Below are 12,122 nucleotides of genomic sequence, written 5' to 3'. Positions count from 1 at the left end.
CTCCATGGACCTCTGTATGTTCAGCTCCCCAAACTCTGTCTTCTTGGGCCTTTTACGAAGGCTTCATTGGATAGGCATGATTGACAACCATGTAGAAATGTGATCGGACCCAGCAAGGCCTGTCTCTTCAGATTCTTCTTGGCCTCTCTGTGCAGCACTCATTCCTTCCTCCAGGGTATGGAGCAGGATCCCCTCTGAAATGTACGTCTTATGACCCACAGTCAGATTAGAGTCCTGCCTTGGAGAGGAGGGCAGGAGAAGGTCAGAGAGAGAGGCAGAGAGATTGTTTCCTAAGGCCTGCTTCTGAGTCCTGAAGTGCCTCAACATTAGAACCAAAGACTATGAGAAGGGGTATAGGAGTTATGAGCTGGGAACCGTGGATATATAATCATAATATCACAAGTGGGTTGGGACAGACCCCAGGGATTTATGCTCTGACTGGATTATTGCCAAGAGAAGGTACAATTTCTGAGGCAGCCAAGATCTTGCCTGACCAAGGACTGCAGGACCACCAATTACTCAGACACCTTGTCCTTCAGGCCTGTCTTGTTCCCTGTGATTAAGAATTATCCATCCATTCCATACTGCTAAACTGGCTGTATTTTTCTCAAAGGTTCATGTGGGCTTTCTTATATTTGGGCAACTTTTTAAAATTTGAAAGTGCCACATTCCTCAGTTTTTAAATGTATTCATCAATTTAATAACAACTTTTTAGGCCGAGGGAAAAAAGTCATACTGCTCAAAAGGCATACGTGGACACATTCCAATTTCAAAAAAACATTAAAATGTGAAAAGAAAAATCACTTCTTGGAATCCAGGAAACATGGTACCTGTTTTTCCTCTTTGGTAGCTCTGCCAAGCTCTATCCTTCTTGAGTACCAGGCTCAGATGCTTAGTTTTGCAGCTGCCTCACTAGAGTCTTTGTGAAAAGCTCTTTCGGTTTCATCTTCTGTTTAAACTGCGGGAAGTAATAAGAAGTAGCTGCTAATGAGCAGTGGCCTTGGGAAGTCACAGCCCACATTAAATGGGATCGTCTGAGATGGGCCTCTACAGATGCTGTTCCCTCCAAGTCACCATGAATGGATATATGTGGATTCAGCTAGGAGCGGCTTTAAAGGATAAATTGACACAGGCTTTTTCACTGTTCAAAGGCAGAAAAATATAGATTGTCAGTGAATAATGCATAGCAAGTTTGAGGCAGATTTTAGAATTTTTGCATGTGTGAGAGAGAAAGATGGAGAGAGGAGGGAGTGGGGGGGGGGCCTGTTTGATGCCATTCTAGCAGAAAAGATTCAGTGAGGGTTTCCCATGAAAACTATTGCTTAATAACTATCTTTAGTGCTTGACATAGCCTGGAACATAACTAGTTTCATCCAGCAAAAATTTACTGAGCACATATAATCCTAACGATGATGATAGCTAACATTTTTGGAGCACTTATTAACTGCAAAGCATATTTTCAGCATTTTACATTAAGCAGTACCTCATAAGGTACCTCATATAGTACCGCATATGCCTAGGAGGTAAGTATTATTGTCTCTGTTTTCTGCATGAAGGCAGTGAGAGGCACTCGGAGGTTAGGTAGCTTGCCCCAGTCACACACCTAATTGGGTGTTTGGACCCAGGCAAACAGGCTCTATAGAACCTATTCTCTTAACTGCCAATCTAAAGACAAGGGGCCCTATTCCAGGACCATGATCAGCACTAGAGAAGTTCACCAAGATATGTGTGTGTGTGTCTGTGTGTGTGTGTGTGTGTTTGTGAGAGAGACAGAAATGGGATGGTGGAGATAGAGGAGAGACAAGAGACACACATGACAGTGACTAGCACAGTGCCAGGCACATAAAACCAGTGACAGCTAACATTTACATAACACTATATGCCAAGTACAGTTCTCAGCTCTTCATATTCATGATCTCACTCAATCCTCAGAGCATCCTGCAAAGCAGGGTACAATTATTGTCCTAGTGTACTGATGAAGTACCAGAGGCATGGAAGGTTAAGAATTTGGCCAAGGTCTTACAGCAAGGCAGCCACAGAGCTGGAACCTGAGCCGAAGTAGCCTGGCTCCAAAGCCAAGCTCCTAATCTCTGTGCCATAGTGCCTCTCACAGCACGCACTCAAATATTGGAGAATTTGTTCATTAACGGAGCAGTGACTCCCACACCCCTCAGCTGCAAGACCACTGAGGAGGCCCATAGAAAGGCTGAGGGGTGTACAGGACAGGGAGTCATACATTCTGGCCAGTGGGACAGGGGAAGCTTCTGGAAAGAGATGACATTTTAGCAGAGCCTGGAGGGAGTCTTAAGCCAGCACTTACTGAAGACGGGGGCAGTGCAGAGTAAACAGCCAAGGAAGGGCCAGAGACAGGAGAGTGCAGCACAAATCCAGAGATAGTATTTTCATCTATAGAAAGAAACTCTATGTGTATTTTACAGCTGAAATTTGCTTTTTTCACCATAAGTTTCATTTAGTTAAGAATCTAAGTTAAAATGTTTTAAATCAAATTTAAAATTTCAAATCATATGTATATTTAAATCATTGTCATATGCCTGTGACAATGATTTAAAATATGTTTATATTTATGTATTTTTTTTGTCATCCTGTCAGTGGTTTAAGTGTCAAAGTTATTTTTCACCTTGTTATAAAAAACATTTTTACCTTAGAGTGATTCAAGAGCCTTAAAAATATTCAACCTGCCAGGTATGGTGGCTCACACTTGTAATCCCATTGCTTTTGGAGGCTAAGGTGGAAGGATTGCTTGAGCCCAGGAGTTCAAGACCTGCCTGGTCAAATATTGAAACCTGGTCTCTACAAAATATTTCAAAAATTAGCCGGGTGTGGTGATGCATGTCTATAGTCCTAGCTACTTGGGAGGCTGAGGTTGGAGGATTGCTTGGGCCGAGGAGTATGAGGTTACAGTGAGCTATGATCACATTGTACTACTGCACTACAGCCTGGGCAACAGAGCAAGACCCTGTCTCCAAAAAAAAAAAAAAAAAGTTCAACCCTTTTCTCTAGTAATCCTACTTTTAGGAATCTATTTTGATTTGAAAATCTAAAATGAAGATATTGGATATTGATTTATCTAAAAAGTATTTTTGAGGTAGAATTCACATAGCATAAGATTTACTCTTTAAAAACATACAATTGAGTGGCTTTTAGTATATTTATAAAGCTGTGCAATCATCACTGTGATCCAATTCTGGAACATGTTTATCACCCCAAAGAGAAATCCCATACCCATTCGCAGCTGCTCCACATTCCCTCCTGCCCCTCAGCCTTTGGCAACCACCGTCTCTAGAGATTTTTGCCTATTCTGGACATTTCATATAAGTGGAGTCAAACAATATGTAGCCTTTTACATGTGACTTCTTTTTCACTTAGAATAATGTTTAAACTAAATATATACAGTGGTACTTATAATTCTGAAAAACTGGAATCAAACTGAATATCTATTTGAGGCTTGGTTAAATAACTTAAAGTATTTTCATACAGTGGAATATTGTATGGTCATTAAGAAAAATGTTTATGAAAAATATTCAGTAACATGATATAATACAATGATCAGTGAAAAACTGTATAACTGTTTTAAAACTCTTATCTATTTTAAACTGTAAGGGCATTTGGAAATATCCTAAAATCTACAAATATACAAAATATTTACAATGGTTTTCTTTGGATACGGAGAATCTGGATGGTCTTCTCCATGTATTTTCCTCGCTTTCTTCAGTGATGATGTATTGCTTTCATAGTTAGGAAAAGCATCCTTTAAAGTCCCCTCCACCGCCTCTGCTGTCCTCACACCTCCCTCCACCTTCGTTCCTTCTGAGCAGTCTGTGCTTGTCCTCTCCTGCAGACCAAGTCCGGAACAGCTACTACATCGGGGCCGATGGCTCCTTGCGGCTGCTGCTGGCCAACGGCATGGAGGTGGCGCTGCAGACTGAGCCCCACTTGCTGGCTGGCACGGTCAACCCCACCGTGGGCAAGAGGAATGTCACGCTGCCCATCGACAACGGCCTCAACCTGGTGGAGTGGCGCCAGCGCAAAGAGCAGGCTCGGGGCCAGGTCACTGTCTTCGGGCGCCGGCTGCGGGTGAGCGAGGCCTCTGGAGGTGGCTGCGTCCTGGGGGGAAAGAATGGGGAACGGGAGAACGGGGCTCTGTTCTTGAAATTCCCTGGGACCTCAGTTCACTCATCTGCAAAAGGGGAGAACTGAAGCAGGGAACCATGTGTGATCAGAGACCCTTGTGTGTCTTTTTAGTTTTTACTTGTCGAAAGACTACTGGCTGTGGTGTTAGACAGGTCTGAGTTGAATTTCCAGCTTATATTATTCCCTGAGTGAGTTTGAACAGATCAGTAATCTTAGAGCCTCAATTTCATCATCTATAAAATGGGAAGGACAAGGCCAATTTTACAAGTTGCTACAAGGATTAGAAGTAATATATTAAGCATCTTAGAGTCTGGCTCATAGCAAGTGGTCAATAATAGCTACTCTTATTGTTATTGTTATGATTTATTACCATTATTGCTATTACTATTGCTAGCATGTCCCAAAATTCAGCTCAGCTACTTAGAACCTAAGCTACATTCTCCAAAATGACCTCACCCGAGCCATCACTGCTGGGGCTGGCATCATGGTCTGACATTCAGAGTGCTTTTGAATATGTGGATGCCCTGAGCCAGCTCCTTGTCTGCCTCACATCCTGTGTTTCTGTAGAGTACAGCCTCTGCCAGGGCCTGAGTGCCCAGCTTCTTTTTCCTCCACCTTGAGAAAGGCAGGTGATGAACAGAGGGAAAGTTAATGAACTAGCCATGGCTTTCAGCACAGCACCTTGCACACCATGGGTGCTCAGGAGATACCTGCTGAGATGAAACAAACTACAGAACTGAGCTACATGTTCCTAACTTTCCAGAAGCATCCTCATAGCAACACAGCTCAGACTCCCTTAAGTCCCCTGCCCTTCAGCAACGAAAGTTCATTGAAGCCCCTCTTTTACACATGAGACAATCGAGATCCAGAGAGGGTAAACGATTTTTCCAGAGTCTCATAGCGAGGTGGTGGTAAAGACTAGAAAATAGGCCAGGCGCAGCAGCTCATACCTGTAATCCCAGCACTTTGGGAGGCTGAGGCAGGTGGATTGCTTGAGGTCAGGAGTTCGAGACCAGCCTGGCCAACATGGTGAAACTTCATCTCTACTAAAAATATAAAAAATTAGCTGGGTATGATGGGGGACACCAGTAATCCTAGCTACTCAGGAGGCTGAGGCAGGATAATTGCTTGAACCTGGGAGGCAGAGGTTGCAATGAGCCAAGATCGCGCCGCTGCACTCCAGCCTGGGTGACAGAGTAAGACTCTGTCTCAAAAAAAAAAAAAAAAAAAGACTAAAAAATAGGCCCACAGCAGCTACAGAAACAGTAAGTGATTTATCCAATATCACACAACTGGAACCCAGAAAACCAGGCTTCGTTTGTTCCCTCAACAGCCAAGAGCTCTAGCGACTATCTACTGTGGGAAACAGCCTTGCACTAGCTCCCCGAGGAAGGCCTAGCTGTCTTTGTTCTCTGTGGCCTCACTGAGCACCCCCGTCTGAATTCGCAGACTCCTGCATGCGCCTCTGAGGCAGTGTCCTCAATGGGAAGTTTGACCTGGGTTTGATTCCTGCCTGTGCCATGTGGAGCCTTGAGCAGCTCCTCTGAGCCTCAGGTGCCTCTGCAGAAACAAGATGATACAATCAACGCACCTAGCCCAGCACAGGTAGACTCCAGGTGCCCAATAAATGGCAGCGATTAGCATGATTAGGATTTCCTCTCTGCTGTGTGAACTGGACCAAAAGTTTCCCAGGCTTTAATTGGTCCCTCTCCCAACCTGAGATTGGGACAGGTGGCCACGTCTACATGTCCTCCCAAATAAATGGCCACCCACAGTGGTGGCAGGTGGAATTAGAATGTTAGCCGGATGTGCCTCCCCATAATGGAGTTCATTTTTTATACAACTGGGAACTTTTTTAATAAAGAGGTGAAATAATCTCATTGCCGCCACTGCCGAGCACAGGACGCATTAGGCGGCTCCCCAGTGAGCTGTTTAATTTTATTAATTTTGCCAAAAAGGTACAGCTCCCCTTCACTAGAGATCCTCCAGGGAGAAAGGGGGGCAGCTGGCTGGGTGGCACCACCCTGAGGGGAGTCACAGGGGGACCTTCCAAAAGATACTTTAAAAAGGCCTCTGTCATTGTTGGTGGCACAGCCCCAGTATCTTCCTGTGCCCTGTCTGCAAATAACACAGCTTCAGCCTCCAATGCCTCTGATTTTTCATGGGAATCATCTGCCACACTGTTTTTGCATCTGCAATTGTGTTTGATTACCCCAGAGAAGGTAACCTTATTATAACCAGGTCATTCACAGCTAAAGTCAGCATCATCATTATAAATCGTTATTTTCAAGGCCTTAGAATTTGTGTGGGAGAAGGAGAAAACACACACATCTCTCCTTCCTGGGATATGACCACGATCGTTTGCTGTCATTTAATGGAAATAATTCCAACCATCTATTCAGTACCTTCTATGTGCCTAGCACTCCACTGACTTACTAAGTTTCTTCAACCTTCACAACAACTCTTGTTATACAGAGTAAGAAACTGAGACTCAGAGAGGGGAAGGCACTTGCCCAAGGTTGATAGAAAAGTTGGTCACAAAGTTGCAGCTAGAATCCTGGCCTTCGTTCCTAGACCTGCACCCATTTTTTTTAACCACGCAGGGATCCAGAGGGCCTTTCATTGCCTCGGTCCACACATGCCATTTTGCATCACATGACCTAATTATCTGCTTTCCTCTTGGGTCTTCCTTATTACTTGTCAACCTTAAGCAATGACTAGTGGAAGAGACAGAAAATGTGCCCAAATGTCCCATAAGGCCAGACACCAATTAGCAGGAACCAGTATTTTAGTTCCAGAATACTTGGCAATATTTCAGGGGCCACCAATGCCTACAGGGCAGATCCAAATACAGAAACAGGCCCCTGAAGTATATTTCTTTATTAAAATATAAAAAACCCTAACTTACCACTACGTCTGTAGGAGCCCTGTCTTTCTGACTCTGAAAGGAAATTGAACTGTGTGCTGGCCTAGCAGTCCAGGTGGAGTTTATACAAGGCACTCCCAATCCTGAAGGCAGGAGCAAAGTGCCTCAAAGCCAGGACTGTGTCCCCATTTGGCCCACAGGCAGAAAAGCCATCCCAGTGACAAACACTCACTGCCTCCCAGCACCTCTGGGAAGAATATGTCTTGGGTACTGACTGTGGCAATCAAGAAGCCCTGATTGTAGTGGCAAGCAGGAGACACCCGACAGGGGCTGGGAAGTTCAGAGCCCCCAGAAGGCCACGAATTGCTCAGAGGGCCACTGAGTGTTTGGGGGCACGTTGTATGTGTGAGAGTCAAGTCCAGACTCCGTCACTCACCAGCCATGAGATCCAGGGTAAATCCCTTCACCTCCCTGAGCTTTGGTCTCCGCAGTGTCTGGTGTGGAAGAGATGGGTCAGTTTATTTTCTGGGCTCACTTGGTGGGTCTCTTTTCAGCAGGGAGTCAAGAAGGATCTGCCTTTTAAAACGTGTCCTCATTAGAAGAATCACATTAGAAAACTTGCAGATCCTCTTTGGTCACAGCTACTGATTTCTCAACATAGGCATCGTCTTCATCCTCACAACAACCCTGTGCAATTGGCATTATTGTCCCCATTTTACAGGTGAGGAAACTTCACAGAGCTGACAAATGACAGAGCCAGGATTCAAACCCATGTCTGTTGCTGCGCAGGACTGTGCTCCCTCCTCTACTCAAGAGCTTCCCAGCAGAGCTGAGAGCAACGTGGCCCATCAGACCAAAGTTCTCATGGTCCAGATTAATTTTCTCTTTCCTTCCAACCCTTTCTCCAGGTTCACAACCGAAATCTCCTATCTCTGGACTTTGACCGCGTAACACGCACAGAGAAGATCTATGATGACCACCGCAAGTTCACCCTTCGGATTCTGTACGACCAGGCGGGGCGGCCCAGCCTCTGGTCACCCAGCAGCAGGCTGAATGGTGTCAACGTGACATACTCCACTGGGGGTCACATTGCTGGCATCCAGAGGGGCATCATGTCTGAAAGAATGGAATACGACCAGGCGGGCCGCATCACATCCAGGATCTTCGCTGATGGGAAGACATGGAGCTACACATACTTAGAGAAGGCAGGTGTCTGTCTCCCTGCATCACTGGCCTTGCCATACAGAAGGCCAATCATTCACAGCCAAGCCCAGCCTGGTGGCCTCAGTGGGCTGTATCTGACCCATGTCACCAAAAGGAAATGTTCAGGAAAGTCTGCCACAGAGGGCAGGGGGTCCCAAGAGGCATCAGGATGGATCAGGGAGATAGCATGGCAGGTGGTGGTCCTAGGGCAGGAGAACATGAAAGACCTGCCTGATAGAGTAGAGGCCCAAATACTCACTGGATTTGCAGAGCAGGACTCAGGGTTCAGACCCAGGCCAAGGGTCTGCTCCCAGGTCTAGGGCATGCGGTACAATCCAGTTGTGGAGAACCAGGCAGAAGCCTAGGCATCAGTACATAGGCAGGAGGCACTTACTCCTGAGCTTCAAGTGCTGGGCATGGCCTTAGTAAATCTATTCTGCTCTAGGGTCAGAACTCATGTCATCCCAGGGGTAAGAATCAGAAATGACCTAAAATCAAAAGTTGGTCTCAAATAGGAAAAAATGGTAGCTTTGCAGCATAAAGCCTCTAGGCCTTTTATCTGCTGATCTTTTCCTGAGAACAAGTGCACTGCATGCCCCATTTCAAGTACCCAGATCCCTGCTTTGTTTCCTGACCCTGATGACCTGTCCAGGGCATAGGCTGTGCTTGCTCTGAGGTGGGTCTCCTCTACCCACTGGTTGAGTACCCCCAAAAGTGACATTCTGCGTTAGTACTAAGAGAGAGAGAGACCTTGGAGGTCATCCAACATACTGAAAACCCAAACCCAGAGAGGGGAAGAACTTTCCCAGGGCCACAGAAGGAGTCTATTGTTAGAAACCAGGTTCTCCCATTCCCATCACAGCCTGCCCTATCCCAGAGTAGGCTTATGACCTGTCATTGTGCAAAGCCTTAAATGCCCTTCTCAAATATGGTCTTCATGCTGTAAGCCACAGAGAGTCAGCAGAAACTGTTTAGCAGGTAAAAGAAATTGTGAGACTGTGTTTGGGGGAGCTCATTCTTGCCTGAATAGGAAGATTGGTTTGAGAAGTCCGGGGCAAGGAAGCCAGACTGCTGTACATACTTCAGGCCAAAGCTTCTCGGCCGTTCTCACACCCCACCACGCACAAAAGTAACCAGGTCTGTACTGCACAAAGGGGCAAACCCACGAGGCTGCTCACCATAGGACAGCAAATGGCCTGAGTACCTGGAGGCCTAGGCCCCAGGTAGGTTACAGGTGTGCTAAGGTTAAAGCTGTGCTAAGATGAGGCTGAGAGAAAGCCTCATCTTGGCACATCTGTAACCTATTTGCAGTATCCCGTGGCACTCCTGTTGGAGAGCTCTGGTTGGAGCATAACTCAAGAGAACCATGGAAACTCAGGATTCTCCTTGGACATTCATTCCATCCCTTTAAGTCTCGGGTATGTAGACCTACCCTTTCTCCTCGCCACCCTCCTCTCATCTCTTGGTTTTCCTCTCCCTCCAGTCCATGGTGCTGCTACTACACAGCCAGAGGCAGTATATCTTTGAGTTCGACAAGAATGACCGCCTCTCTTCTGTGACGATGCCCAACGTGGCGCGGCAGACACTAGAGACCATCCGCTCAGTGGGCTACTACAGAAACATCTATCAGCCCCCTGAGGGCAATGCCTCAGTCATACAGGACTTCACTGAGGATGGGCACCTCCTCCACACCTTCTACCTGGGCACTGGCCGCAGGGTGATATACAAGTATGGCAAACTGTCAAAGCTGGCAGAGACGCTCTATGACACCACCAAGGTCAGTTTCACCTATGACGAGACGGCAGGCATGCTGAAGACCATCAACCTACAGAATGAGGGCTTCACCTGCACCATCCGCTACCGTCAGATTGGGCCCCTGATTGACCGACAGATCTTCCGCTTCACCGAGGAAGGCATGGTCAACGCCCGTTTTGACTACAACTATGACAACAGCTTCCGGGTGACCAGCATGCAGGCTGTGATCAACGAGACCCCACTGCCCATTGATCTCTATCGCTATGATGATGTGTCAGGCAAGACAGAGCAGTTTGGGAAGTTTGGTGTCATTTACTATGACATTAACCAGATCATCACCACAGCTGTCATGACCCACACCAAGCATTTTGATGCATATGGCAGGATGAAGGAAGTGCAGTATGAGATCTTCCGCTCACTCATGTACTGGATGACCGTCCAGTATGATAACATGGGGCGAGTAGTGAAGAAAGAGCTGAAGGTAGGACCCTACGCCAATACCACTCGCTACTCCTATGAGTATGATGCTGACGGCCAGCTGCAGACAGTCTCCATCAATGACAAGCCACTCTGGCGCTACAGCTATGACCTCAATGGGAACCTGCACTTACTGAGCCCTGGGAACAGTGCACGGCTCACACCACTACGGTATGACATCCGCGACCGCATCACTCGGCTGGGTGACGTGCAATACAAGATGGATGAGGATGGCTTCCTGAGGCAGCGGGGCGGTGATATCTTTGAGTACAACTCAGCTGGCCTACTCATCAAGGCCTACAACCGGGCTGGCAGCTGGAGTGTCAGGTACCGCTACGATGGCCTGGGGCGGCGGGTGTCCAGCAAGAGCAGCCACAGCCACCACCTGCAGTTCTTCTATGCAGACCTGACCAACCCCACCAAGGTCACCCACCTGTACAACCACTCCAGCTCTGAGATCACCTCCCTCTACTACGACTTGCAAGGACACCTCTTTGCCATGGAGCTGAGCAGTGGTGACGAGTTTTACATAGCTTGTGACAACATCGGGACCCCTCTTGCTGTCTTTAGTGGAACAGGTTTGATGATCAAGCAAATCCTGTACACAGCCTATGGGGAGATCTACATGGATACCAACCCCAACTTTCAGATCATCATAGGCTACCATGGTGGCCTCTATGATCCACTCACCAAGCTTGTCCACATGGGCCGGCGAGATTATGATGTGCTGGCCGGACGCTGGACTAGCCCAGACCACGAGCTGTGGAAGCACCTTAGTAGCAGCAACGTCATGCCTTTTAATCTCTATATGTTCAAAAACAACAACCCCATCAGCAACTCCCAGGACATCAAGTGCTTCATGACAGGTAAGGACCACGGCTCACTCAGGGGCAGGACCCATAAAGTGCTCTTACTACCTAACAATACTTAGTCTTCTTTGAGAAAGCTGGCATAAGGTAACAGGAAACACTGACTTTCTCTTAGAGCGGCATTTTCCGAAGTCCATTTGAAGAAACACTAGTTCAGAAAATACTCTGGAAAAATGGTTCCAGCATCAAATAAATTTGTCAGGGTCACCACCATTATTACATTTTCATAGTACATTTCAGTGTATGATAAGCTCTGGGAAGTGCTATAAAAGTGAACTATTTAATATATTTGCCCACTATTTCTCAAACTTATTTGACCGTAAAAGCCCTTTTTTCACCATGAAATCCTAATATCTCATGGGATACATCCCATGGATTGCACTTTAGGAGTTTCTGACACACAAATCAAACTGCTTATGAGTCCTTGATTGGGTTAAGCTATGGCTTTAAAAAAAAATTAGTTCTCAATTTGGGATAATGTAAGAATGGAGTGAAGTATCCACCAGTTTGAAGCTATGACATGTTACAAAAATTATTTAACTGCCCTGAATTCCAGTTTCCTGATACGTAAATTGAAGTTAGAACATCTACCTATAATTAAATATGTGTATTATAAACCCTAGAGAAACCACTAAAAAGATAAAAACTAAAAAAAGAGTCCTAGCTAATAAGTCAACAGTGGAGATAAAATGGAAGACAAGAAAATAATCTAAAGAGGGCAGGAAAAGAGGGAAAAAAAAGAATAAGGAACACATGCAACAATAGAAACTAACACCTACCTGGTAGGGTAGTTGCAAGGG

At 46.2% G+C, this 12,122-nt stretch overlaps 1 protein-coding gene across 2 annotated transcripts in view; it reads left to right on the top strand.

The window, feature by feature from the left end:
- The window catches only part of TENM4 (teneurin transmembrane protein 4), a 777,096-nt gene that overhangs the window by 750,136 nt on the left and 14,838 nt on the right, over positions 1-12,122 (top strand). For both annotated transcript variants that reach the window (XM_055356895.2, XM_063693427.1), the window contains 3 exons: positions 3,860-4,095; positions 7,927-8,223; positions 9,705-11,319. In XM_055356895.2, coding sequence (XP_055212870.2) covers positions 3,860-4,095; positions 7,927-8,223; positions 9,705-11,319 — 2,148 coding nt within the window. The remainder of the gene's footprint in view (positions 1-3,859; positions 4,096-7,926; positions 8,224-9,704; positions 11,320-12,122) is intronic.

Source organism: Gorilla gorilla, chromosome 9 (genome assembly GCF_029281585.2).
Source record: "Gorilla gorilla gorilla isolate KB3781 chromosome 9, NHGRI_mGorGor1-v2.1_pri, whole genome shotgun sequence".
NCBI classification, from domain to species: Eukaryota; Metazoa; Chordata; class Mammalia; order Primates; family Hominidae; genus Gorilla; species Gorilla gorilla.
The sequence above is the reverse complement of the archived record's forward strand: the minus strand, read 5'-3'. Positions and strand labels throughout refer to the sequence as shown.